Source organism: Megascapheus bottae, chromosome X (genome assembly GCF_031878675.1).
Source record: "Megascapheus bottae isolate mThoBot1 chromosome X, mThoBot2.hap1, whole genome shotgun sequence".
Lineage (NCBI taxonomy): Eukaryota > Metazoa > Chordata > Mammalia > Rodentia > Geomyidae > Megascapheus > Megascapheus bottae.
In genome coordinates this window covers 41,378,107-41,405,569 of record NC_143547.1, presented here as the reverse complement: position 1 = coordinate 41,405,569, position 27,463 = coordinate 41,378,107, and the positions used below count along the sequence as shown (strand labels likewise).

The following is a 27,463-nucleotide window of genomic DNA, read 5'->3' as shown; positions in this document are numbered from 1 at the left end:
AAGAACTGAATGGCATGAATCCACTATGTCTCCTCAGGAGCTATTTCCCTTTGCATTCTGCCCTGCTTGTTGTTGACTAAATACTGGCTCTTGACTTTGCTGACCTATACCTGGCTCATCTATGATTGGAAAACTCATAATCAAGGTAAGAGATGGGGCCAAAATAGTGGTCCTATCTGGACCCAAGATATAATTACAGAGAAAAGAAGTTGAATGAAGGGAAAATGATCAGATAAAAGTGTCTTCCAGAGCTGGGAGTTTGGCCTAGTGGTAGAGTGCTCGCCTAGCATGCATGAAGATCCGGGTTTGATTCCTCGTACCACATACATAGAAAAAAGCTAGAAATGGTGCTGTGGCTCAAGTGGTAGAGCTCTAGCCTTGAGAAAACCAAAGGACAGTGCCCAGGCCCTGAGTTCAAGCCCCAAGACTGGCAAAAAAAAGTCTTTTCCAGGTTGCTTGAAAATAAATAAGGGTTCAAAGTCTATGAGCGGGTGTATCTTATCCCTGAATGGTTTCCAGCCTTCATAGTTCTCAGAGAAACACAACCTTCCTGTGTCCTGAGGTTAGACTCAGTGCTTAGAGCTCTGAGATATGAGAAGGAGCCTGTTCTTGAGTACTACACACAGAACTCTGTCTCTAGGAGAGGTAGAGGGACCAACAATGACCCAATGACCCATTTGCCCTACTCTGTCTTTCTCTGCTCACAGGTGGTAGGCATTCAGCTTGGGTAAGAAACTGGGCCATTTGGAAGTATTTCAAGAGTTACTTCCCAATAAAGGTGATACTCTTTCTTCTTGGTGCCCGCTTTTCCTCCACATGCCTACATTTCCCTTGGTCCTTGTTTCCCACACTTTCTTTCCCTACTGAACTCTGTGATTTCAAAAGCTTTGGTGGCAATGTGTGAAGGTCAAGTCCCAGAGGCATAATAACAAGCAGAAACTTTAGATGGGCAGGTGGGGAGACAAATGGATAGTGCCTTTCCCACTGGGGCAACCCTAGATCAGCCTCTTGATTTGGAAACCCTTTGACAATGATGATAGCCCACTAAGCATGGATTTGGGATGTGCTTGGTGGGATTTGGATCTATACATCCATTCTTCCTTCTTGGTCAATGCTCTGACTCATTTTTCCTCTGACAGCTGGTGAAGACCCATGATCTTTCTCCTAAACACAACTACATCATTGGCAGCCACCCGCATGGCATTCTTGCACATGGTGCTTTCATCAACTTTACCACTGAGGCCACTGGCTTCTCCCATCTTTTTCCATCCATCACTCCCTTTCTATTGACCTTGGAATGGATCTTTTGGATCCCTCTAGTGCGAGAATATGTGATGTCACTGGGTGAGTATATACAAATTCTATTTTGTAATCTTTCTCAGGAACCCAACCCAGATCATCTCTCTGCAGTCATTCCCTGATAAAACAAGATGTGGTAAGAAGTAATTTCCAAATACACAGGGTCAGTTTCAGAAGTAGGTGGTTAAGCATCAGGATGTGGCAGTGAACTAAGAGGCAGCCTGGTTGGGAAGAAGAGGAATTTTCAGTTTCAATGACTTGCCAGGATTCTTTACTTTTCTTTTCTTTCTCTTTTTGCCAGTCCTTGGACTTTCTCAAGGCTAGATCTCTACCTATTGAGCCTTGGCACCACTTCTGGCTTTTTTCTATGAACCCAGTCTTCATGCATGCTAGGCAAGCACTCTACCACTGGGCCAAACTCCTGGCTCCAGGATTCTTTTCATAGATGAATCAGAGGGCAAAACTCAGGATCATATCAAACTGGAAAGCAAAGGTTGAAAACCAAATACTTAAACAAATTCAGAGCAAATGAGGCATGCCATGCCAGATTCTTTTCTGAGATATGAGTTCACTTCTTTTAGCTGATGATTTCTTGCTGCGTTTTTCATCACAGTATAAAATGACAATGTAAATAGGATAGGCATTCATTAGAATCCTGTAAAACTTCCCCATGCCAGGCTTCAAGCTATAGCACTGGGACAAAAGCCCTTCTGTCTAGATGAATATTCATCCTTCTAGACAACAGAAAACCACTGATGCCAAATATTAAAAGGTAAGATACATTGATCTGGTGGGGCCAGTGGAGCAATTAGAATCCCAGAGGCTGCTTTAGCTCTCCTCTGAAGTGGTCATGGATTGATACAGGAATCTTTCATTATGGATGGATCTTGGATACAATTTCTGCCATCTCAGTAGAGAACAGAAAGTGAGCATAGGACAAAAATTGTGTGTGTGTGTGTGTGTGTGTGTGTGTGTGTGTGTGTGAGAGAGAGAGAGAGAGAGAGAGAGAGAGAGAGAGAGAGAGAGAGAGAGAGAGAGAGATGGGGCTTGAACTAAGTACCTGGACATTATCTCTTAGCTTTTTGCTCAAGGTGAGTGCTCTACTATTTGAGTTATACCCGTACTTCCAGCTTTCTGGTTGATAATTGGATAATAGTCTCACTTTTCTGCCAAAATTAGCTTTGACTCAGGATTCTCATACCTCAGGTTCTTGAGTAGCCAGGATCACAGGATTAAGCCATAAGCATCTGGCAAAAAATGTGTGTGTGTCCTTCTATCTGGCAAATATCATGTAACCCTTTTACTAATTACAATAAAAAAAAGAATTTCTTTAAGAGTTAGATTATCAAGTATTTGTAAATAAAATTTGTTTCAGTTTTGCTTTGAAATGATCTGGAAAAAGAAAAGAGATAAGAGTAAAGATAAAACATGATTTGCCACCAGTTGATGGATGTTTAAGCCAAGTGGTAGGTACATGACAGTGTTAGGTTTTCTGAACATATGCATATGTTACAAATTTTCCCATTAATTTAAATAAATTTCCCATTAATATTTTTTAAAAATGTGTGTGTGTGTGTGTGTGGTGTGTGTGTGTGTGTGGTGTGTGTGTGGTGTGTGTGTGTGTGTGTGTGTGTGTGTGTGTGTGTGTGTGTTTTGTCAGTCATGGGGCTTAAACTCTGGTCTGGGTGCTATCCCCAAGCTCATCACCTTAAGGCTAGTGCTCTACCACTTGGACTCACAGCGCCTCTTCCAGTTTTCTGGTGGTTAATTGGAGATACAAGTCTCATGGACTTCTGTGCCCAGGCTGGCTGTGAACCAAGATCCTCCAGCCTTCTGAGTAGCCAGGATAACAGGCATCATCCACTGGTTCCAGGCTAAAGTAGCATATTTTTACCAGTCCTGGGGCTTGAACTCAGGGCCTGGGCACTATCCTTGGGCTTTCTCAAGGCTAGTGCTCTACCACTTGAGCCACAGCACCACTTTCAGCTTTTTCTGTGTATGTAGTACAGAGGAATCAAACTCAGGACTTTGTTCATGCTAGACAAGCACTCTACCACGAGGCCATGTTCCCAGCTCTAAAAATGGTATTCTTAATTAATGACACTTTTGTGACTGCTGTTGAAAAACAAGGTGTCATCCATATTCCATGGTTCATTTATATTGCAATCTAGCTCAGGCAGGTTACCATGTGTGCCTACTCTCCCCAAGCCCCAGCAAACGAGTCTCTTTTGGCAAGTCACTCTTAGAGAAGAACCATGTTGCTGATGGCTCATCCTGATCACCTCCTAGAGAAGAAAACTGTGAAGCGTCTCCAATGCTATCAGTCCAGACAGAATGGAACATGACTATAGTACATGGACACAAGGAAAGATGGTCTTAAAATTTGAGGATCTGAGGCTGGGAGCATACTCTAGTAGTAGAGTGCTTGCCTAGGATGCACAAAGCCCTGGGATCAATTCCTCAGTACCACATACTCAGAAAAAGCCGGAAGTAGTGCTGTGGCTCAAGTGGCAGAGTGCTAGCCTTGAGGAAAAATTGTCCAAGGACAGTGCCCAGACCCAGAGTTTAAGCTCCGGGACTGGCAAAAAAAAATCTGAGGATCTGGAATGTAGGACGTTATGAATGGAAGTAGGCAGAGGAAATCAGTACATCCCTGCTATAGTAGCTTAGATACCCCAGGGAAACAGCTGACCCTAAAGACCCCACTCAGACTAGGGCTAACATCTGGTATAGAGTCAAAGATATAAGGGTAGGAGCTGTCTCTAGCACAAAGACTTTGGAAGAACTTCTTCCCCAATCCTCAGATCAAACCCATTCTACCACTTCTCTCTGCTTTCACAGGTTTGTCTTCCGTAAGTGAGTCATCTGTGAGATACAAGCTGACCTGCAACGGCTTAGGCAATGCTGTGATCATTGTGGTAGGCGGAGCTGCTGAAGCCCTCTTATGCCACCCAGGAGCTAATACTCTCTATCTCAAAAAACATAAAGGTTTTGTGAGGTTGGCACTGCAGACAGGGTATGTCTTAAGGTTCTGGAGCTCTCCAAGAAAAGTTTGTTAGAAGGTCCTTCTCCTTCACTCTCTACCTCTCATGCTAGGCCTTGGGGGTGAGCACTTTTCTTCAAGTAGGTGAGAAAAGAGCAGAGAAAGGGAAGTTGAGGATTCAGAAGGAATGTGCTTTTGCTGTATCCACCTGGTCACGGAAAGGTCTTGAGACTTTCCCAAATATAAAGAAGGAATTTGATGGGTGCTGGGAAGATTATAAGGATGAGTGAGATCTACCCCCAAAGAGAATACAATGTGGTTGGGAAACAATGCATACATTCATTCAGTAGTTGTCAAACAACTTCTGTATTTCATGCCTAAACGTTGAAGGTAATAGAGACAAATAAGCAGTGCTGGCAGACTCACAGTTCAATGTGGAAGACCATTACAAGATAGATAAGACTCTAACTGCTTTCCACCTCAACTCGCATTCTTTGATTCATACCTCCATCTTCTCTCTCCAAGATTATTAAATACTTTTTTGCCAGTCCTGGGCTTGAGCTCAGGGCCTGAGCACTGTCCTTGGACTTTCTCAAGGCTAGAGCTCTACCACTTGAGGCTCAGCACCACTTCCGGCGTTTTCTATGTATGTGGTACCGAGGAATCGAACCTGGGTCTTCGTGCATGCTAGGCAAGCACGCTACCACTAGGCCAAACTCCCGGCCCTATTAAATACTTTTGAATTGCCCTCCCTGCTTCTGCTCCTACTGCTGACACCTCCAAATATTTACTACAATATAGCCAGAATAATCCTGTTAAATGTGAGTCAGATCATGTCACTACTCAGCATGCTCCAATGGCTCCTTAAAGAACCCTGAATTAGTTGATTGTCAGCCACTTCTCGGACCTCATGTCTCCTTACTCTTAGCTTTGCTTACTCATTAAAACTACAATAGTCCTAACTGTTCACAAACAAGCCTTAGGGTTTTGGTTCTGCCTAGAATACAATTCATCCAAACAATTGCATGGCTCTTTCCTTTACCTCCTTCAAGTCCAGAGCAGCTCCTTTTTTGCCTTCCAGTCCTGGAACTTGAACTCAGGGTCTGAGCACACTCCTTAGGCTTTCTCAAGGCTAGAGCTCTGCCACTTGAGCCACGGCACCACTTTTCTATGTATGTAGTGCCGAGGACTTGAACCCAGGTCTTTGTGCATGCTAGGCAAGCACCCTACCACTAGGCCAAAGTCCTAGCCCAGAGCAGCTCTTTTCAATGATCTCTTTTCTGACTACAACCCTATCAGATGTTTCTCCATTGAACTTATTCTCTTTTTCCATAACATCTAGGTTTTGTTTACATTCATTTATCTGCTATGTTATTGATTATTATCTGTCTCTTAAAAAATTAAGCTCCATGAGTTGCATAGCTATGTTTAAAACATCTGTTGTGTTCCCCTGAGGTCTAGAACTGTGTTGGCTCATGAAAAGAAATCAATAGATCCTTGTTTCATGAATGAAGTATGCTAGGGAAATGCATATGAATTACTAGTGGGGAACCAGAGTAGAAGTTTCACAGGGGGGTGACATCTGCACTGTGAGTTGTAGTATTGGTAGCTATTGCCAATCAGAACAAAAGAGAAAACTTGGGCCTGTGAAAAAAATGAGCACCTGTGACATATCCCATGCCACCTTAGGGGGTTTCGAAGGTGACTATGATACAGATTCTCCCCTTTTGATCTGAGGAGTAAGAGTAGGCCTCTGATGCAGGGCCAGGAAAGGACGAAGGCAGGAGAGAGGAAAGAAGGAAGCACTGACCCAAGGCTACTTCATCCACAGTAGCAGCAGGGAGCTGAGATGTAAAGGTGATCAAAACAAATGTCTTCAGGGGCCAAAATCAGAACTGAGTTTGGAAAGACAAAATGGAATTTGACATGTGAAGACAGGAGAGGTTCTTCTGGCAGAGGGATCAGATGTGCAGACAGATGGGAGAGATCTTAGCATAGTTAGCATGGCTAACCGGGTTGTGAGAGGGCAAAGGGGCAGCTGGTGGAGTGGGGGGACTAGAGCACAAAAGCAATGCTAAACGGCAAGGAACCTGGTGGGAGCTCTGGAAGGGCATTCAAGAGAAAATTCATGTGTCTAAACAGAATTTTAGGAGGATCAATCTAGAAGTTGAGCAAAATAATGTCACTTAGGTTTCCTGAGATTGGTTATCTTCCCCTGGTAAGACTAAGGTAGAATAGCTCCTCTCAGAAAGTTCAGGTAGGAGGGCGAGGCCTGGCGGAAATAATACCTGTGGCTGGAGATGATTGGGGGCTTGTGATCTTGTTCTGATAGAGAAGTTGAATCAGTTATGCACCTCAGAGACAGTTTTGCCAGGGGTGGGGGAAGGGATATGTTTGCTTTGGAAATGTTTTGTGTTGAAGGGAGTTCATGTGTTGCTTCTCTTTGCAGGGCATTTCTTGTACCTTCCTATTCTTTTGGGGAGAATGAGGTTTACAAACAAGAGAACTTTACTGAAGGTACTTGGTTAAGACTTTTTCAAAAAACCTACCAGAAACCATTCAAGTCATTACTAGGTTTAAGCTTATGTACGTTCCATGGCCGAGGACTCACTCGTGGATCCTGGGGTTTCCTTCCTTTCAATGGACCCATTACCACTGTTGGTGAGTTTTCACCATTTTCCCAGGTTCTTGATTCCTCACCCCGACTCAACCTCTATACTCCGGCAAGAGCACAAAGGGAATTCCAGTAGGGAGAATTGAGACTAGGGTGGAGAGTGTTACTAAACAGATAACAGTTGTGGCTATTTGGATAGGGCAAAATCCAACCACTGTCTCAGGAGCATTACTATCTACACATATCCTTCGCCTCTGTCTTGGACTTGCTCTCCTTCTCTGGAGCATAGGTGACATTAAATGACCAGAGAATGAAGGCCAGGCAGGAACTGGAGCAGGGAGAAAAAAATGAAGGAAGGAGAAAGGGTGGTCAGTAACTCCCAGTGAAGCATGGGTAGTGCAAATCAATATGGGAACTCTAATGTTTGCCTCTTTTTCTCCATAGTTGGGGAACCTCTGCCAGTCCCCAAGATTGACAAGCCCAATCAGGAGACCGTGGACAAGTACCATGCACTCTACATCAGTGCTCTGCACAAACTGTTTGATCAATATAAAGTTGAATATGGACTCCTTGAGACCCAACAGCTGAATATCATATAACAAGAGCCATTTGTTCTATCACTAGACCCACAAATCCATGAGGGATCTGAGACACAGGGAAGGAAAAATTGGGGGAGAGAGACAGATGTCTAGGATATGAAAGGGAACCCGCCAAGCCAGGAAGGACTTAATACATCAGTCTTGTAGCAATGGTATCCCTTCAAGTGTTGGAGTCAGATTTTGGGGGAAAGAAGCAGGGAAATGGGAAACAGGCAGGGAGGGGCTGACTGCTACAGGAGGCGGCTCAATCACCCCTGGCTATTCTAGGGCAAGAAACGCAGTTTAGAAATCATGCGAATCACTCTAGCAACCGTGATCTTCAGATCTCAACCTCCTGAGTAGCTAAGATTACAAGCATGAGCTATCAGTGCCCAACTAGCTTTTGGCTTTCTTAGAAGTTTTGTTTACAAGGTCTGCATGTTTCCTCGAAGGCCCTTCCTTTATAGTTTGAGGTCTGCCACACGATAAGCTGGGGATTTGAATTGTGGCTTCCTAATGCAACAGACAAGGTTCCCTCAATTGTGATGATTTTGAACTAGTGATAGTTACATTATTTCTTCTATAAAAATAAAACTGTATGAAACAGATCAGACTATTTCCTTATTATTCTATGGCTCACTATTTGGAATTTCTCAAACTTAAGATTTTCTTTTCGGACCTGAGAACTAGTGTGTGCATACCCCTTTTCCTTTATTTCATCCACCTGTTATGATGCTTCAAATGGAAAGATAACAGAAGGAAACCACAGGTGCTCACAGTGTAAAAGACTGAACAGAAACATGGAGATTGGCACAAGTTCCTACAAAGTAGCCCACCTCTCTCTTGCTCTCTCTCGCTCGCTCTCTCACTCTATCGGTTGTGGGGCTTGAAATCTGGGCCTGGGCACTGTCCCTGAGCTCTTTAGCTCAAGGCAAGCACTCTACCACTTGAGCCACAGCGCCACTTCTGGTATTCTGGTCGTTAACTGGAGATAAGAGTCTCACGGACTTTCATGCCTGGGCTGGCTTTGAACCTAGATCCTCAGATCTCAGCCTCCTGAATAGCTATGATTACAGGCATGAGCCACCAGCGCCCAGCTTTAGCCCATTTCTCTTGATCTCACATACTCACCCTGGATCAGAATAGAAGCAGCCAGAAGACTATGCATCAACAACGTTAATTTGATGTGAAGTACCTATTGCATGCCAGGAACCACATTATCACATTTACATGTGTTTGTTGACATTAGCCCTGTGACATTACCAGATTCATCATGCTCATTTCCCAGTAGATGTTAGTTCCTAAAGGTTGAACAATTGGCTCAAAGCTGTACAACTTTACATATAACTAGTATTCAAACCCAGTTCTTACTAATATAGAACCAAAGTTCTCTCTAATATACATGTGCCCTTCATCATTTTCTGGAGATATATTTTTCCTCTCTCACTCTCCTCTCTCTCTCTCTCTCTCTCTCTCTCTCTCTCTCTCTCTCTCTCTCTCTCTCTCTCTCTCTCTCTCTCTCTCTCTCTCTTTATTTTTTTGGTCGGCAATGGGGCTTGAACTGTGGGCCTGGGTGTTGTTCTTGACTTCTTCAGCTCAAGGTTAGTACTCTATCACTTTGAGCCACAGCACCACTTCCGGTTTGCTGGTGGTTAATTGGAGATGAGTAATCCCCAAATCTCGGCCACCGGAGCAGCTAGAATTATAGGCATGAGCCACCAGCACTTGGCTTGAAGATATATTTTTCTTAAACAAATTCATATGATCCTCCACCAAAATTGGTTCATAAATATGAGGAAACTGGTATGGATTCTACTCAGAATGACCTCAGGAAAATAATTTATTAAAATATATATGTCATGGGACTGAGAATGTGGCTTGGTGGTAAGAGTGCTTGCCTACAATGCATGAAGCCCTGGGTTTGATTACTCAGTACTACATAAACAGGAAAAGCATCAGTGGCTTACTCATGTAAATTTAGCTACTCAGAAGGCTGAGATCTGGGGATTGCAGTTCGAAGCCAGCCCTGGATGGAAAATTTGTGAGATCCTATCTCCAGTTAACAACCAAAAAAGCTGGAGATGGTGAGATGGCTCAAAATGGTAGAGCACTAGCCTTGAGCACAAAAGCTCAGAGATAGGGCCCAGACCCTGAGTTAATGCACCAGGATCAGCATGCACATACATGCCTGCAGAGAGAAATGGAGAGTGGAGGGGGAGGGGAGAGGGAGGGAGGGAGAGAGAGGATGGAGAGAGGAAGGGAGAGGGAGAGAATTAAGAGTAGAAAAGCAAAAAAAGCATCCGGTCACTTATGGCACACACTTGTTCTCCTAGCTAGTCAGGAGGCTGAGATCTGAAGATCAAGGTTCAAAGCCAGCCCAGACAAATAAATCCAAGAAACTCTTATACCCAATTAACCACAAAATACTATTAAGGGAAATGTGGCTTAAGTGGTAGAGTGTGCCAGTCTTGAGTGAAAAAGGCAAAGGATAGCAAGAGGCCCCGAGTTCAAGCCACAATACCTGCACACTCAAAAAAGAGTATAGACACAAACCCATGAATCTATGATCAGTCTTTTTTTTGCCAGTGCTTGGGCTTGAATTCAGGACCTGAGTACTTCGTTTGCTCCAGGCTAGCACTCTACCACTTGAGCCAAAGTGCAACTTCTGACTTTTTCTGCTTATGTGGTACAGAGGAATCAAACCCAGGGCTTCATGCATGCAAGCAAGCACTGTAACACTAAGCCATCTTCTCAGTCCTGGGGCTTGAACCCAGGGCCTGAGCACTCTCCTGGGTCTTCCCCATGGCTTGGGCTCTAACTTGGCCACAGTACCACATCTGTCTTTTTCTATGTATGAGGTACCGAGGAATCAAACCCGGGTCTTTGTGTTTGCTAGGCAAGCACTCTCCAAGTAAGCTAAATTACCAGCCCCTCAATCAATATTTTAATGAGGGTTCAAGCCATTAGGGGGTATGAGGTGATCAAAGGGCTTGAACTCATGGCCTAGGCACTGTCCATGAGCTTGTCGCTCAAGGCTAATAGTCTAGTACTTGAGCCACAGCTCCGTTTCCAAGGTTCTGGTGGCTAAATGCCGATAAGTCTGATGGACTTTCCCTGCCTGGGTTGGCTTTGAACCATGATCCTCAGATCTCAGCCTCCTGAGTAGCTAGGTTTACAGGCGTGCGCCACCAGCACCTGGCAGCTCAAGACAAATTAATGGAGGCAAATAATTTTTTCTGTAAATGATTTTAGGACAACTGGATATTCACATATAAAAGTGAGGTTGGGAGCGGAAGATGGCGCCGAGACAATAGGGACGCTGCCTAGCTCTCTCTCACAAAAAGAGAGAACCAGGGAGTCCCACGAGTCAATTACCTTAAGAAATCCACAACAACAAACTCAAAAAGCAACGGAGAGGAACTCAAACCAGAAAAGAAATCCAGATAAAGCTAACATCCAACTTTCTCAAAGAACTTGGAATGCGAGGACCCCTCCCCCACCTCTCGCTGCAGGCTCTGAGCCGGGAAAAGCGGCAGCGGAGGGCGCCGGGCCGGGCAGCCCGACCGCTGCAGAAACCAGCATACGACCGGGCCAGCGAGCCGCAGAAACAGCGGAACCCAGACGCGGAACCAGAACAGCAAGCAGCAGAACCCAGACACGGACCACAGGCGGCAGAGGAGACCCTAGGGGAGTGAAAGACTCCCCACCGCCGTGGATCACCCACAGATGGAATGCAGAGGCATGAGTAGCGCAGCGCGTCCCCAAACCCATCAGGAAAGCAGAGCTGGTGCCAAGCAATAGAACTTAACTCAGACCCCTCCACCCCGCCCGAGAAAAACCAACAGGAGCAGGGGGGCAAGGAATTTAGAATCCTGTCCCTTCCCTCAACAGCCCCCTCCCCCAGGCCATTGACTGGAGATTGACAGGCGGGAGGTGCTAAGACCCAGCACCCCACCAAGGGAGGCGGAGCTGTCCCAACTCCCACCCACCCAACGGGCTCAACTCCCAGCCCTCTGACTGGAGACTGACAGGCAGGCAGACGCTAGGACCCAGCACCCCACCAGGGGAGGCGAAGGTGTCCCAGCTCCCACCGGCCCACCAGGTTCCTCTTCCAGTCCACTGGGTCTGGACAGTGGGGGGCGCTGAGACCCTGCCTTACAACAGTGGGTGGGGTGTGTGAGAAAATAGGAGCCAGCATCTGTCCCCCTCAAATCTTCAGCGGGGCATCGTCCAGCTGGGAATCCTGAGCAAGACAGCACCAAGGGGCCCCCTACAATCACAGACTCTCTGACAAAGCAGCAGGGAACTGAAGGGCCGACCAGCAGCCACGCTCGCCTTCTGAGAATCAGAAAGGCGCAGCTCCGCCCTTGGAGCCCATGTCCTCAGCTGGGCCCCGCCCCTGGGAACAGAGAGGACACCTGCTGGTCCTGCTGAGAGCCCCTGGAAACTCCCAAACCCCAGACCCTTGGCCGGGAGCCTGCCCCTAGAAGCAGCACAGGAAAACCAACCATCCGCCCAGCACTCTGAGACTGAAACTCGCAGATCCATCCCACTGCCCACTGTGAGGGCACTGGTCAGGCTGAGAGCTAGTCGTGCAGCAGCACACAGCCTCTGGGAACCGACCAAACACCTGCAAAAACTGCAAACTCTGACCTAGTCAGCAGAGGAATCAATTTGGGCGAGAACCACAGGTATTCACATATTCCCAGAACCACCAGTCCAATCCAAGTAAAGACCGCTACCTACTGACCACAGAGCGAACTACAACAACAGTTCTCGATGCCGAGGAGAGCTCAAAGACGAATTACGACATACATAAATAATCAAAGTCCCACGCAAAGCCCAAAAGGTAACAAGAGTGAAGGGATGAGAGAGATGTCACCATCCCACGAAATGACACCTGAAGAGACATAAAACATGACCCTATTCAAGGTCCCACGCAAAGCCCAAAAGGTAACAAGAGCGAAGGGATGAGAGAGATGTCACCATCCCAAGAAATGACACCTGAAGAGACACGAAATATGACTCAAATCAAGGAGATGATTGTGAACATGACTAAAGAGATTGAAACAGAACTCCAAAAACAATTCCAGGAACATAAGCAGGAAATCTCCAAAGAGCTCCTCGAATTCAAAAGGAAATGGAAGAAAAGATTAATACCCTCAGAGCAGACATAATCAGCTCAGTGTCCACACTTCAAGCAAAAATGAAGGCATTAAGCAGCAGATTGACGGAGATGGAGAATAGAACATCAGTAACGGAAGATAAAACACAAGAGCTGGAACAGAGAATCGCCACCTTGGAAAAAATCAGTCAGAATCTACCAGAGAGAGCTCCAGGAACTGGCAGATGCAGCAAAGAAGTCTAATCTTCATATAATAGGGATTGAGGAGGGGGCCGAATTTCAGGACAAAGGTATGCAACCTTTATTCACCAAAATCATAGCAGAGAACTTCCCCAACTTCAAAAGGGAAAATATTCACATTATTGAAGGTTTCAGGACCCCAAACAGGCAAGATCCTAGAAGGAACTCATCTAGACATATCATAGTAAAGACACTAGACCCGAATACCAAGGAATTGATCTTAAATGCTGCAAGAACAAAGAAGGAGCTATATTATAATGGGAAGAAAATTTGAATTACAGCAGATCTCTCCATGCAAACCCTAAATGCAAGAAAAGCTTGGAAAAACATCATTGATGTCCTAAAGACCAACAACTGCCAACCCAGACTGATATATCCAGCAAAACTAGCATTTACATTTGAGGGAAAAACAAGAATATTTCACTCCAAAGAGAAGCTTTATGAATATGTGCACACTAAACCAGCGTTACAAAGAATACTAATTAATCAAGAACAAATTGTAGAACATCAAGAAACCCCATCAAGAAGCAAACATCTATAATTCACTAAACACAAAGGGGGGAAAAAGAGAGAGAAAGAAACCTAGAAGTAAAAATAAATAACGACAATGGACACTGACCACTTCTCCATAATGTCCCTAAATGTGAACAGGCTGAACAATCCAATCAAAAGACACAGAGCAGCAGACTGGATTAAGAAACACCACCCATCCATATGTTGCCTCCAAGAGACACACCTCACTGCCAAAGACAAAAACAAATTCCAAGTGAAAGGATGGAAACGAATTTTCCACTCCAATGCACCATGCAAAAAAGCAGGAGTAGCAATCTTAATCTCCGACAAAATTAACTTCTCAGTAAAATCAGTACATAAAGACAGAGATGGCCATTATATATTAGTAAAGGGTACAATCCATGCCCATAATAGTACAGTTATAAACATCTACTCCCCCAACACGGGAGCACCCAAATTCGTCAAACAAACTCTTTTAGAATTACGGAACAAGATAGACCCAAACACAATCATAGTGGGAGACCTCAATACACCACTCTCAACAAATGACAGGTCAACTCAACAAAAGTTAAGCAAAGACACCATCGACTTAAATGACACCATAGCCCAGCTGGGCTTAACAGATATACACAGAGTCTTCCACCCAACGGCGAAACTTTTCACATTTTTCTCAGCAGCACATGGAACACACTCCAAAATAGATCATATAATAGTTCATACAGAAAACTTAAGCAGATACAAGAAGTCTGATATAATCCCATGCATCCTATCAGACCACAGTGGAGTCAGACTAATTCTGAACAATGCAGTCAAAGTCAAAAAACATTCAATCACATGGAAACTGAACAACACACTTCTGGATAACTCCTGGGTAACAGATCAGATCAGAAATGAAATTAAAAACTTCTTTGAATGTAATGACAATCAAGAGACATTACAAAGGAACTTATGGGACACAGCAAAGACAGTTCTAAGAGGCAAATTTATCTCACTACGAGCGCATATTAAAAAGACAGAAGAAGAGCATGTAAATAACCTAAAAAAAACTGAAACACCTAGAGGAGCAAGAAAAAGTTAATTCTAAAACAGCTAGAAGGACAGAAATAACAAAAATAAAATCAGAAATTTCAGAGATTGAAATAAGATCTACTATACACAAAATTGATAAATCAAAAAGTTGGTTCTTTGAAAGAGTCAACAAAATAGACAGACCCTTGGCAAGATTAATCAAAAAAAGGAAAGGGGAGACTCAAATAAACAAGATTAGAGACCCCACGGGAACAATCACAACTAATTCCCAAGAAATCCAGTCCATAATGAATAGGTACTACCAGGGCCAATATTCAAAGAAACAAGAAAATCTAGTAGAAATGGATGATTTCTTAAATAAATATAGGCTACCCACACTGAACAACGATGAGGTAAACAAACTGAACAGACCAATTTCTTACAACGAAATTGTGGAAGCAATCAGGGAAATGCCAACCAAAAAAAGCCCAGGTCCAGATGGATTCACTGCAGAATTCTACAAGACGTTTAAAGATGAAATAACACCTATACTCTTGAAACTCTTCCGAGAAATAGAAACAGAAGGAGCAATACCAAACTCATTTTATGAAGCTAATATTACTCTCATCCCCAAAACAGGGAAAGACCCAACAAAAAAGAAAACTACAGACCTATCTCTCTAATGAACACAGACACAAAATTCCTCAATAAAATATTAGCCAACAGAATCCAGAAACAAATTTAAAAAATCATACACTATGATCAAGTGGGCTTCATCCCACAAATGCAAGGCTGGTTTAACATTCGCAAATCAATCAAGGTAATACATCACATCAATAGAGTTAAGGATAAGAATCATATGATAATTTCTCTGGACGCGGAGAAGGCATTTGACAAAATTCAACATCCATTCATGTTGAAAGCACTAGAAAAAATAGAAATAAGAGGTACATTCCTCAAAATAGTGAAAGCCATATATGAAAAACCTACAGCCAGTATTATACTAAATGGTGAAAGACTGGAACCATTCACCTTAAAATCAGGAACTAGACAGGAATGCCCACTCTCTCCACTTCTCTTCAATATAGTACTGGAACCCTTAGCCAGAGCAATAAGGCAAGAAAAGGACATCAAAGGGATCCACATAGGGAAAGAAGAAATTAAACTATCCTTATTCGCAGATGACATGATCCTCTACTTGAGTGACCCAACAAACTCCACTCCCATACTTTTAGAATTAATAAACCACTTTAGCAAAGTGGCAGGATACAAAATCAATCTTCGGAAGTCAGTAGCCTTCTTGTACACCAACAATACACAAACAGAAGGCCAAATCAAGAAAATGATCCCATTCGCAATAGCCCCCAAAAGAATAAAATATTTAGGAATATACTTAACCAAAGATGTAAAGGAATTAATCAATGAAAACTATAAAAGCCTAATGAAAGAAATTAAAGAGGACACTAGGAAATGGAAAGACAACCCATGCTCATGGCTAGGGAGAATCAACATAGTGAAAATGGCTATACTGCCAAAATTGATATACAAATTCAATGCAATCCCCATCAAAATCTCAAAGACATTCTTTACGGAAATTGAAGATATAATCCAAAGATTCATATGGAACAAGAAAAGACCTAGAATAGCCAAAACAATTCTAGGCAAAAAGAGCAATGCTGGTGGTATTACAATACCAGACTTCAAACTCTACTACAGAGCCATAATAACAAAAACTGCTTGGTACTGGCACAAAAACAGACCAGAAGATCAGTGGAACAGAATAGAAGACCCAGAAATACAACCACATACCTATAGGCAACTTGAATTTGACAAAAGAGCCAAAGATATACAATGGAACAAACACAGTCTATGCAATTATTGGTGCTGGCAAAACTGGGCAGCCACATGCAGAAAACTAAAAATTGACCCTAGCCTTTCACCATGCACAAGCATTAACTCAAAGTGGATCAAAGACCTCAACATCAGACCGGAAACCGTGAAACTGCTACATGATAAAGTAGGAGAGACACTGGAACTCATAGGCACAGGCAACAGATTCCTGAACAGAATCCTAGGGTCACAACAGATTGGAGAGAGACTCGATAAATGGGACTACCTAAAAATAAAAAGTTTCGCTACAGATAAAAACATAGTTGCAAAAGTAGAGAGACAGCCAACCAACTGGGAAAAGATATTCACCAACAATACATCTGACAAATGCTTAATATCTAGTATCTACAGGGAACTCATGAAACTAATCCCCCGAAAACCCAATAAACCATTCACTAAATGGGCAAGGGAACTAAAGAGAGACCTATCAGAAGAAGAGATTAAAATGGCAGAAAAACTTATGAGAAAATGTTCATCATCTATGGTCATAATGGAAATGCAAATAAAAACAACCCTAAGATACCACCTTACCCCAACAAGAAGGACTAAGATCTTGAACTCAGACAATGACAGTTGCTGGTGGGGTTGTGGAGAAAAAGGAACCCTACTACACTGCTGGTGGGAATGTAGACTAGTTCAGCCACTCTGGAAAGCAGTGTGGAGGTTCCTTAAAGAACTGAAAATAGACCTTCCCTACGATCCCGCCATACCACTTCTGGGCATCTATCCTGAACATCATGACCCAGGATATTATAAGGACACCTGCTCAGCTATGTTCATCTCTGCACTATTCACAATAGCCAGGCAATGGAAACAATCCAGATGCCCTACTGCAGATGAATGGATTCAGAAATTGTGGTATATATACAGAATGGAATTCTACATAGCCAACAGACAAGAAAAAATTATGGCATTCGCAGGGAAGTGGATGAATCTAGAGCAAATCATGTTGAGTGAAACAAGTCAAGACCTAAGGAACAAAAGGCGCATGGTATCCTTCATATGTGGCTATTATACAAAGAGTACAAGAGCGAGGACTCAATAACTGTATATCCAACGCTACGGACGTGGTAATGGAAATACAAACATAACTATATAGACATAAAAACCTATGGCTCTATAGACATAATGTTTTATTTCATAAATTGATATGTTTCTATGACATACAAACCCTTAGCCTAATTTTAATTAAGTTCTAAATACTAAGTCCCAGAGATTGTAATTAGAGATTCCCTCCTTGAACACTTGTTTGTTAAACTGGTCATTTAAAATATGATGTAAACATAAGCCAAAAAAAAGGTGAGGTTTGATCACTTCTCACTATGTACAAAAGTTAACTCCAAATGTACTAAATACCTAAAGTGAAAGAAAAACCTATCAGCCTCTTAGAAGAAAACATAGGTAGTTAAATATTCTGATCTTAGCTTAGGCATTGGTTTCTGATATTAGACACTAAAAGTACAATAACAAAAAGAAAAAGAGATAATTGTACTCAAAAATAAATACTTTTGAGCTTTGAAGGCCCCCATTAGGAAAATACAAAAGGTAATCCAGTGAATGAGAGAAAAGATATATAAATAATGTACATGATAAGGAAGTCTAATACCCAAAATATATAACTAATCCTTACAATGCATCAATCAAGACAACCACTGTTACAAGCAAAGACCTACAAATGGTTTTGCATGCCTGTCATCCCAGCAATCAAAAGGCTGAGGCAGGAGGATTACAAGTTTGAAGATAACCTGGTATACATAGGGAGATACTATCTCAAATAACACATGTACTGTATATACCTGTATGAAAATAGAACAATTAAGTTTGTTGAAATTGTCTTTAGAAGGGACAAAGTATTTAGAAAAGCTATAGAAGGGATGAAGTTGATCAGGGTACATTATACACATGTAGGGAAATGTCACGAAGAACCCTCTTTTTATAATTAACCAGGCACCAGTGGCTGATGCCTGTTATCCTAGCGACTCAGAAAACCAGAAGTGGGGTTGTGGTTCTAAGTGGTTGAGCGCTAACTCTTGAGCCACAGAATTAAGGGATAGCACCCAGGCCCTGAGTTCAAGCCCAATGCAGGACTGACATTAAGGAAAATTAAAAAAAATAAACATGGGCATAGAAGAAAAAGTGTTAAAATCAATTATTAGGGAAACGGAGATTAAAATACTATGATATCATTTCACATGTATTAGAATATCAATAGTAAAAAAGGATGGACTTGTTACATCCTGGTAAGATGTGGAAAACTGGAAACTTCAGGCACTGCTGATAGAAAGGCAAGTATGGTACAGTTCCTGCGAAGAAGTTTGGCAGTCCCTCAAAAAGTTAACTTGTAGTTACCCTATGTGATCCCGCAATTCTGTTCTTAGTGTTATACCCAGATGATGTAAAAGATATGGTTATACAAAACACTTGTACATGGCTGAGGATATTAACTCAGTAGTTTAGTGCTTGCCTAGCATGTTCAAGTGCTGACTTTTATCTTTAGTTACCAAAACAAAAACAACTTGAGCAAAACAACTCAGGGACAGTGCTCAGCCCCATGACAGACAAAAATAAATTTAAAAAATCAAAACTGGAAACAACCCAAAGAACCCCCCCGAAAAAGATAAATAAATAAAATGTGCTGCACACACACTATACATACTTATATATGTATATATGCATGTGTATGTATATATAGTATATATGAATATAATGTGTGTATCATGTATATATATATGTATCATCCATTAAAAAAGTATGAAATGCTGATACAACATAAACCTTAAAATATTAGATAAAAGAAATTTGAGGGTGGGGGAGGTAAAGTGGGTGAATAACATGGAAAAGGGTCACAACACTCAAAAAGTAATGTATTCATTACCTTAAGAATATAACTGTAATCTTTCTATACATCACCCTAGCAATAAAATAAAATTTAAAGAAAGAAAAGAAAGTTGACACAGAGGCTTTAAGTTGGCTGATTCCTGGTCAGTCCGCCTGGAAGAAATGACTTCTTCTTTTGGCTCTCTCCCCCTGCTCCCTGGAAATCCCTGCCCAGCACCTGTAACCCTGGCAACTGGCATACCAGGGAACAGTGGGAGGTCCCCCAGTCTGAGGTATTTCCTCATCCTCTGAGATCACATCTTTCTGCTGTGGTCACACCCTTCCCCCTATATAGTCTCTCACTTCCCGCCATAAGCTCTCTTGCTCACCCAACTTCATCTTGGGCAGCAGGAGGTCTGTTCTTTCCTCACACAATAAACCCTCTTCTGAACCGCGTGGAGTTTCCTTTCAGCAGACCTTTCAATTCCTGTATTTATATTTTTCATATATTTTTAATAGAAGGGTTACATTGTATTCACCAGATAGAAGGTGCATTACTTCACAAACATTGATACCCTTTCTCATGTCATGGTCCCCATTTCCCTCCCTTCCACCCCTCCGCCGCCGCTGCTCATGTTCTTTTCCCCGCTTCCCTATCCAATTTCAAATAACCAATCCAATTCCTGTATTTATAATGTCCAGAATTGCCAAATAGAAAAAAGGTAATTATCCAGGTAATCACACAATTTTTCTTTTTTTTTTATTTTGCCAGTCCTGGGGCTTAAAGTCAGGGTCCAGGCACTGTCCTTGAGCTTTCTCCAGGCGAGAGCTCTACCCCTTGATCCACAGTGTCAGTTCCAGTTTTCTAGTGGCTAATTGAAGCTAAGAGTCTCAAGGTCTCAAGTAACTTCATATTACAGGTGTGAGCCACTGGCCCTGGCTGCTGCTGCTGCTCCTCCTCCTCTCCCCCTCCCCCCTCCCTCTTCTTCTTCTTCTTCTTCTTCTTCTTCTTCTTCTTCTTCTTCTTCTTCTTCTTCTTCTTCTTCTTCTTCTCCTCCTCCTCCTCCTCTTCCTCCTCCTCCTCCTCCTCCTCCTCCTCCTCCTCCTCCTCCTCCTCCTCCTCCTCCTCCTCCTCCTCTTCTTCTTCTTCTTCTTCTTCTTCTTCTTCTTCTTCTTCTTCTTCTTCTTCTTCTTCTTCTTCCCCCATTGTGATAATTTTAGGCCCATACAGGTATTCAGGATCATCAGCATGTATAACCTAATTACATTTGCAAACCCCTTTAGGGAAGACACGAACTAACAAGTTCTAAGAATAAGGAAATGGTCCTCTGTAAGGATCTTAACTCTGGTGCTGCATCTACAAATTCTTCACCAAAGGCTGGGTTCCCGCAATTTTCTCCTATGTGCTATTATATGAGACTACATCTCAAGGCCAGGAGGCCTGCATTGGAGATTACAAGTATTGCAGCAGCACATTTACCTTCTAGAGTTTATTATTTTCATAAACTAATTCTAGTTTTTTATTCTATATTTATTCCCATGGTCCACTTTAATTAATGCTTCTATAAAGTAGGAAACACTACTTTGTTTTTTATGTTCAGAGGCCCGTACAAAGAAAAGGAAGCATTCACAGTACTTTACCTAGAGAACCTCATCAAGAAAACACAGCTTTCAAGTGTTCCCATTGATGGTAGTACCTGACATTAAACAAAGACAGCACACATGCCAGAAAAAGAAGCTATAGAATAATATCACTCATGAAAAATGTAAATGTCTGTGTGTGTGTGTGTGTGTGCGCGTGCATGCACATGCATGCATAAACCAATATTAGGACTTGAATTTGAAGTAGGGAGGCCAGAACTGGCCAGGGCCACATTGGTCACATGGTGGATGTCAGAGTCTGACATCTTGTCTTCAGTGTAGGGAAGGTTAAGCCCCTGCCTCCCAGGTGAAACCCTGGAGACAGGGGCAGGCATTTGGCTGATAGGTTACTAAACCTGTCAGTCCAGTGCCTGGGACTGGGAATTTCCTGTGACCCTATACCCTAACTTGACCCTGCTCCCAGACCTGACCCTATTTGGCCTGCTCCAGCTCAGGAACCATTACACCATGCCACATGTCTTCTGGCTTTTCTCCAGTCACTATAGCATCCAAATTCGCCTCTCCATTGGAGCTGAATCGGTTTGTTGGTAATGTTTTTTGTTCTTTCTTTCCTCTCTGGCCTTTATGGCAGTTTCCTAACTGTGTTAAATGTATTTACGAGTTGCAGGCCCTTGTAACAATTGGCTACCTGCAGCCTGCTAGTGCTCCAATAATGACTCCAAGATTCAACCTCTCAAAATATGGCTTTTCATTTGTTCTTTTACTACAAATTCTGCTGCTGAGTGTTGTCCAGTGTCATGGTTTAAGTAAGAATAAGTTGAATTCACAATTCATTTAAGACCAAAAGGTCTTATCTCAAGATTGGAAGCATGGTTAAGTACTGGGAAATTTATTCCTATGATGCAACAATGGATAAACAAAGAAAAGCTACCATCATTTTTTGTATGTGTGCTAGTCTTCAGGGCCTGAACTCTGGCGGATGGGCCCTGTCCCTGAGCTTTTTAGCTCAAAGCTAACATATTACCACTTGAACAACAACTCTATTTACTACTTTTTTTCTGATTAATTGGAGATGGAATCTCAGTGACTTTCTTGCTGGGACTGGCTTTCGCAAAGTTTCAAATCTCAGCCTCCTGAGTAGCTAGGATTACAAACGTGAGTCATTAGTGCCCAGCATACGATCATTTTTTTTTTTGGTCAGTCCTGGTGCTTGAACTCTGGGCTTGGGGGCTATCCCTGAGCTCTTCCTCTCAAAGCTAATGCTCTACCACTTGAGCCTCAGCACCACTTACCACTTTTTTCTATGTATGTGATACCTAGGAATCAAACCCGGATCTTCATGCATGCTAGGCAAGCAGTCTACCACTAGGCCAAACTCTGGGCCCCGAGTGCCACTACATTTTAATGTATGCTAAAATCACCAAGACATATAATAAATATTCTTTCCTGATTAAACCCTCTAAAATCTAAACCATGAAAGATACTTCTATAACATCACAAATGGTTTCTGAACCAGGAACCAGTGGTGCACACATGCTATTGAGCTATTTGCAAGGATGATATTGGAATGATCATCCTTTAAGGTTAGCCTGGCAGGATATTTCCTAAGAACCTTTCTCACCCAAAAGCTGGTCTAGGTGATGCAGCTCATTACCTCAGCTGTGATAGATGAAAAGCAGAAAATAGGCATGCCACCAAGCAGGAAATAAAGACCCTCTCTCAAAAATTACCAATACAAGCCAGGCAGTGATGGCTCATACCTATAGTCCTAGCAACTCAGGATAGTCCAAGTATCAATGAAACGAGACTATACCTTTTTGATACAATGCTGTCAGAAATTCACAGTACTGAGAAATAGAAATCAAAGCCTGACTATAAAACACAGGGTGGTAAAATTAGGAATTTATAAAAGAAGCTCTGCCAGAAGGATTTGACTAAAATAGGAAAACAGGGAATCATGGTTAGAGTTGCCATAGAAATTACCTTGTTGCAAATATTTATCATGTGCCATGACACATCTTGTCGACACTAGAAATTTTCCAGTGTTTCTATTTTTTTTTCAGAAAACAGTTATTCTATTTTAAAATGTACTTGGGCTGGCCCTCTAGGCTCACTTTTTCAGAAACTACAACATGGTATCCTGTGGCTTGTGTCAATAAGCTTCTGCCATCCCCACTGTTAAGGGCAAGGAGACAGGTGCAAGGACCTCAACATGGGCAATATTTGTAACAAAAATAGTAAATAAAAAGATGCCACACAAAAGTAGGAAAGTATGAATTATACAGTGCCTCTTTCTTTCTTTCTTTCTTTCTTTCTTTCTTTCTGTCTGTCTGTCTGTCTGTCTGTCTTTCTTTCTGTCTTTCTTTTGTCAATCATGGGGCTTGAACTCTGGGCCTGAGTGCAAACCCTGAGCTCTTCAGCTCAAGGTTACCACTCTACACCTTGAGACATGGAGCCACTTCTGGTTTTCTGGTGTTTAATTGGAGATAAGAGTTTCACAGATTGGGGCTGGGAGTTTATACTAGTGGTAGAGCTCTAGCCTTGAGAAAGGCCAAGGACAGTGCTCAGGCCCTGAGTTCAAGCCCCAGGACTGACAAAAATATCTCTCATGGATTTTAGTGCCTGTGTGGCTTTGAACCATAATCCTCAGGTTTCAGCCTCCTGAGAGGCTAGGATTATAGGTGTGAGTCACCGGCGCCTGGCCAGTTCCCATTTCTTTCATCCCAGCAGTTCCACTGTCTATTTTTTATAATTTATATGATTTTTTATGTTTTATTTTTTAATTATCTTTAAGTATTGATACAAAGGCCTTTTTTTGCCAGCTCTGGGGCTTTAACTCAGGGCCTGAGCACTGTCCTTGAGCTTTGTCAAGGCTAGAATTCTATCACTTGAGCCACAGAACCAACTTTTATCTGTGTATGTTGTACCGAGGAACCCAGGGCTTCACACATGCTAGGCAAGCATTCTACCATTAGGCCACACTACCAGCCTGATATAAAGGCCATTTAATGCAGCATGACAATAAATGAAAGGACCTCTAGGATATAGAAACAAAAGCCATATAATGAGTGACTGTTTTCCTTAATGTACTATGTTATCTCTCATCTCTTTTGCTGTCCCTTGGTTATCTCATATTGTTACAGTATCTCACTTTGTTATCTGATATATTGGATATATTTGTATTTGGTTATTTGAAATTGGATAGGGAAGGGGGGGAAACAAGATGAGGGGTGAGGGTGGGAGAGAGGGAAATGGGGACCAAGACATGAGAAAGGGTATCAATGTATGTGAATTAATGCACCTTCTATCTGGCGAATATAATGTAACCCTTCTATTAATTACAATAAAAAATATATGAAAAAAAGATAGCATCTAGGGGGGCTGGCAATGTGGCTTGGTGGTAGAATGCTTCCCTAGTATGCACAAAATCCTGGGTTCGATTTTTCATCACATACATAGAAAAAGCTGGAAGTTGTGCTTTGGATCAAGTGGTAGAATGCTAGCCTTGAGTACAGACAGGCTCAGGAACAGTGCACAGGCTCTGAGTTCAAGCCTCATGATGAGCAAAAAAGAAAAAAAAAGCACCTAGGCCTTGAGTTCAAGCCCTGGTATTGGTGCATATATATATATATATACACACATATGTATATGTATATATATATATACCAAAAATTTTTTTAAAAATCAAATACAGATGAAAGTCCAACAGGATGAAATATAGCAAATGAACCATTCAGAAAGCACAATCATATATCTGCAAATATTTTTGGAAAAGAAACAAGTTAGAGCCTACTTGAATTTTTGTTGGTTTATACCTTGTTTGGAGCTGGAATCCAAGGCCTTGTGCTTTCTCTATGATTTATACCCCAAATCACAAGCCTCCTTGATTAGTTTTTCCTCTTCTAATACTGGAGCTTGAATTCAGAGCCTCAGGCTCTTTCTTAACTTTTTGTTTTTTGTGAGTCATGGAGCTTGAACTCAGCTGGGACACTGTCCCTGAGCTCTTCAGCTCAAGGCTACTGCCCTACCTCTAGGCCTGGGAGTTGTCCCTGTCCTCTTCAGCTCAAGGCTGCTGCCCTACACTAGAGCCAAGCCCCACTTCCCATTTTCTAGAGGGTAATTGGAGATAAGAGTCTTAGCTCCTTTTGTGCCCGAGCTGGCTTTGCACCTTGATCCTCAGATCTCAGCCTCCTGAGTAGCTAGGATTACAGGTTTGAGCCACCACACCCGACTTGCTTAACTTTTAACACTCAGGGCTGACACTCTTTGACTTGAGCCAAACCTCCACTTCCATGCTTCCTTTCAATAGAGAACTTGCATTGTGTGAATTTCTAGATTTTCTTTTTATCTTCTTCACATACCATGTTGTGAATTTTCCATGGTTTCTTTATTTGTGATTAGTTTTGATTTGTTGATTTAGTTAAAATTAGATTGTTCTGAGGTTTCTTTAATAGGCCTTTCTTTGGTGACTATAAAGCAGACTCTCAGGGTACTATCTTGTGTAGAAATAGCTTATTCCACTGACCTTCCTTAATGTCTTTTACAAAAGCAAGCTGTCACTGCCATTTTTACTTCTGAAAAATAACACAAAAACCTTTTAATGCACTTGGAAGGGCCTAACGAAATAAAGAATGCCTGTTTTTTTTACCAATATTTGGCAGAAAAATACATCTTTATTTTAAATTTCAACAATTAGTGTTTTTTTTACATCGAGAGAGAATGTACACATCATACGTTTCATCCAGTTAAATTATATAGTATGCTTTCACAATTCATAATGGGTATTTATAGAAAGATAAGTTCTTGTTATGTAGCCTACACTGGCTTTGGTCTCACAATCCTCCTGCCTTGGGTTTACCAAAGATAGGAACTACAGATATGGGCCAGCAGTCCTGGCGTAGGTATGTATTTTAAAACAGCTTGGAGGGTCTAGTTGCTAAGGAAAAACAACCACCCCTAGAAGAAGCATCTATAATATAGTATTTCTGTTTAATATTTGTTTATAACTATGTGATACATTTTTAAAAAATAATATATCTAAGTGCTCACTTTGACAGCATATATAAACTAAACTTGGAAAGATACAGAAAAGATTATTATAGTACCTGCACAAGGGTGACACAGAAATTCATGAAGTGTTGAAGTGTTTCACATTTTTATTGAAATGAACTCCAAGATATGGAAAAGAGGGGGTTTGTTTCTTTGTTTTTGTTGTGGTTTTTTTTGGCAGTCCTGTGGCTTGAACTTAGGGCCTAGGCACTGTCCTTGGACACTTTTTGCTTAAGGCTAGTATTCTGCCACTTGAGCCAGAGCTCTTTTTCCTGCTTTTGGCCCTTAATTGGAGATAAGAGTCTTATGGATTTTTCTGCTTGGGCTGACTTTGAACTGTGATCCTCAAATCTCAACCTATTGAGTAGCTCAGATTACAGGCATGAGCCATGGGTACCTGGCAATAAAATATATTCTTTTTTTTTTTGCCAGTCCTGAGACTTGAACTCAGTGCTTGAGCACTATCCTTTAGCTTTTTCAAACCTAGTGTTCTACCCTTGAGCCAAGCCCCTCTTCCCGTTTTCAAGAGGTTAGTTGGAAATCAGAGTCTCAGGTCCTTTTGTGCCTGGGCTGGCTTTGAACCTTGATCCTTCGATCTTAGCCTCCTGAGTAGCTAGGATTACAGGTGTGAGCCACCGCACCCATCCTGGCTTTTTTCTATGTATGTGGTACTGAGGACTTGAACCCAGGTCTTTGTGCATGCTAGCCAAAAACACTACCATTAACTATGCCAAACTCCCTGCTGAGTATAGACTTTTTTTAAGCATCACAAACAAGGAAGGAATAACTTGTTCAATAAATGATGCCCAAAGAGAGTGAGAGAGAGAGAGAGAGAGAGAGAGAGAGAGAGAGAGAGAGAGAGAGAGAGAGAGAGAGAGAGAAATACCTTTTATTGGAGGCAATGAGCCACAATGACATTTTATACAACATACTTAAATGTATTCTAATTAGATTATCCAGTTTCATTTAAAATTGCAAATTATCGCTGGTCACTGGTGTCTCACACCTGTAATCCTAGCTACTCAGGAGGCAGACATCTGAGAATTGGGATTTGAATCCAGTCCCAGCAGGAAAATTCATGAGAATTTTTTTTCTCCAATTAACCAGCAAAAACCTGAATTGGAGCTGTTACTCAAGTAGTAGAGTACTGGCCTTGAACAGAAGAAAAAAGTAAGAAAGAAGGTGAGACCCTGAAATCAAGACACAGTACTGGCACCTACACACACACACACACACACACACACACACACACACATGTGCGTGCATGCACACACAATCCATTAACCTCGTAGAAGAAAACATGGGTAAACTCAAAATATGGGCTCAGGATCTAGATTTCCTGTGTATAGTTTAACCCTCATGATCTCTTATTCCAGGGGGAAATAAAAGATCCCCCTTGGGGCCAACAAAAGATTTTCCTTGTCCCTGGTGCTTTGTGGGCCAATGCAACACTATTACTCAAACATGCAACAAAGTTAGTGGCCAAGGTCCCTTAAAACTTGTGATAGTATAGGGGCTGGGAGTTTGGACTAGTGGTAGAGTGCTTGCCTCGCATGCATGAAGACCCAGGTTCAATTCCTCAGTACCACATACATAGAAAAAGCCGGAAGCGGTGCTATGGCTCAAGTGGTAGAGCTCTAACCTTGAGAAAGCCCATGGACAGTGCTCAGGCCCTGAGTTCATTCCCCAGTACTGGAAAAAAAACTTGTGATACTATAAAGAATTAAAGGAGGTAAAGAATTAAA

General features: G+C 42.2%; 1 protein-coding gene and 1 non-coding gene across 2 annotated transcripts in view; both read left to right on the top strand.

Moving 5' to 3' along the window:
* Window positions 1-7,495, top strand: part of Dgat2l6 (diacylglycerol O-acyltransferase 2 like 6) — a 32,323-nt gene extending 24,828 nt beyond the window's left edge. Inside the window, exons 2-7 of the mRNA XM_090327106.1 lie at window positions 38-145; window positions 708-778; window positions 1,140-1,344; window positions 4,141-4,315; window positions 6,732-6,943; window positions 7,341-7,495. Coding sequence (XP_090183232.1) covers window positions 38-145; window positions 708-778; window positions 1,140-1,344; window positions 4,141-4,315; window positions 6,732-6,943; window positions 7,341-7,495 — 926 coding nt within the window. The remainder of the gene's footprint in view (window positions 1-37; window positions 146-707; window positions 779-1,139; window positions 1,345-4,140; window positions 4,316-6,731; window positions 6,944-7,340) is intronic.
* An 18,215-nt stretch (window positions 7,496-25,710) lies between these two features.
* LOC150040946 (U6 spliceosomal RNA) lies at window positions 25,711-25,819 on the top strand. The gene has a single exon (XR_016534002.1). It is a non-coding gene; the product is annotated as a U6 spliceosomal RNA (small nuclear RNA).
* Window positions 25,820-27,463: the final 1,644 nt, after the last annotated feature.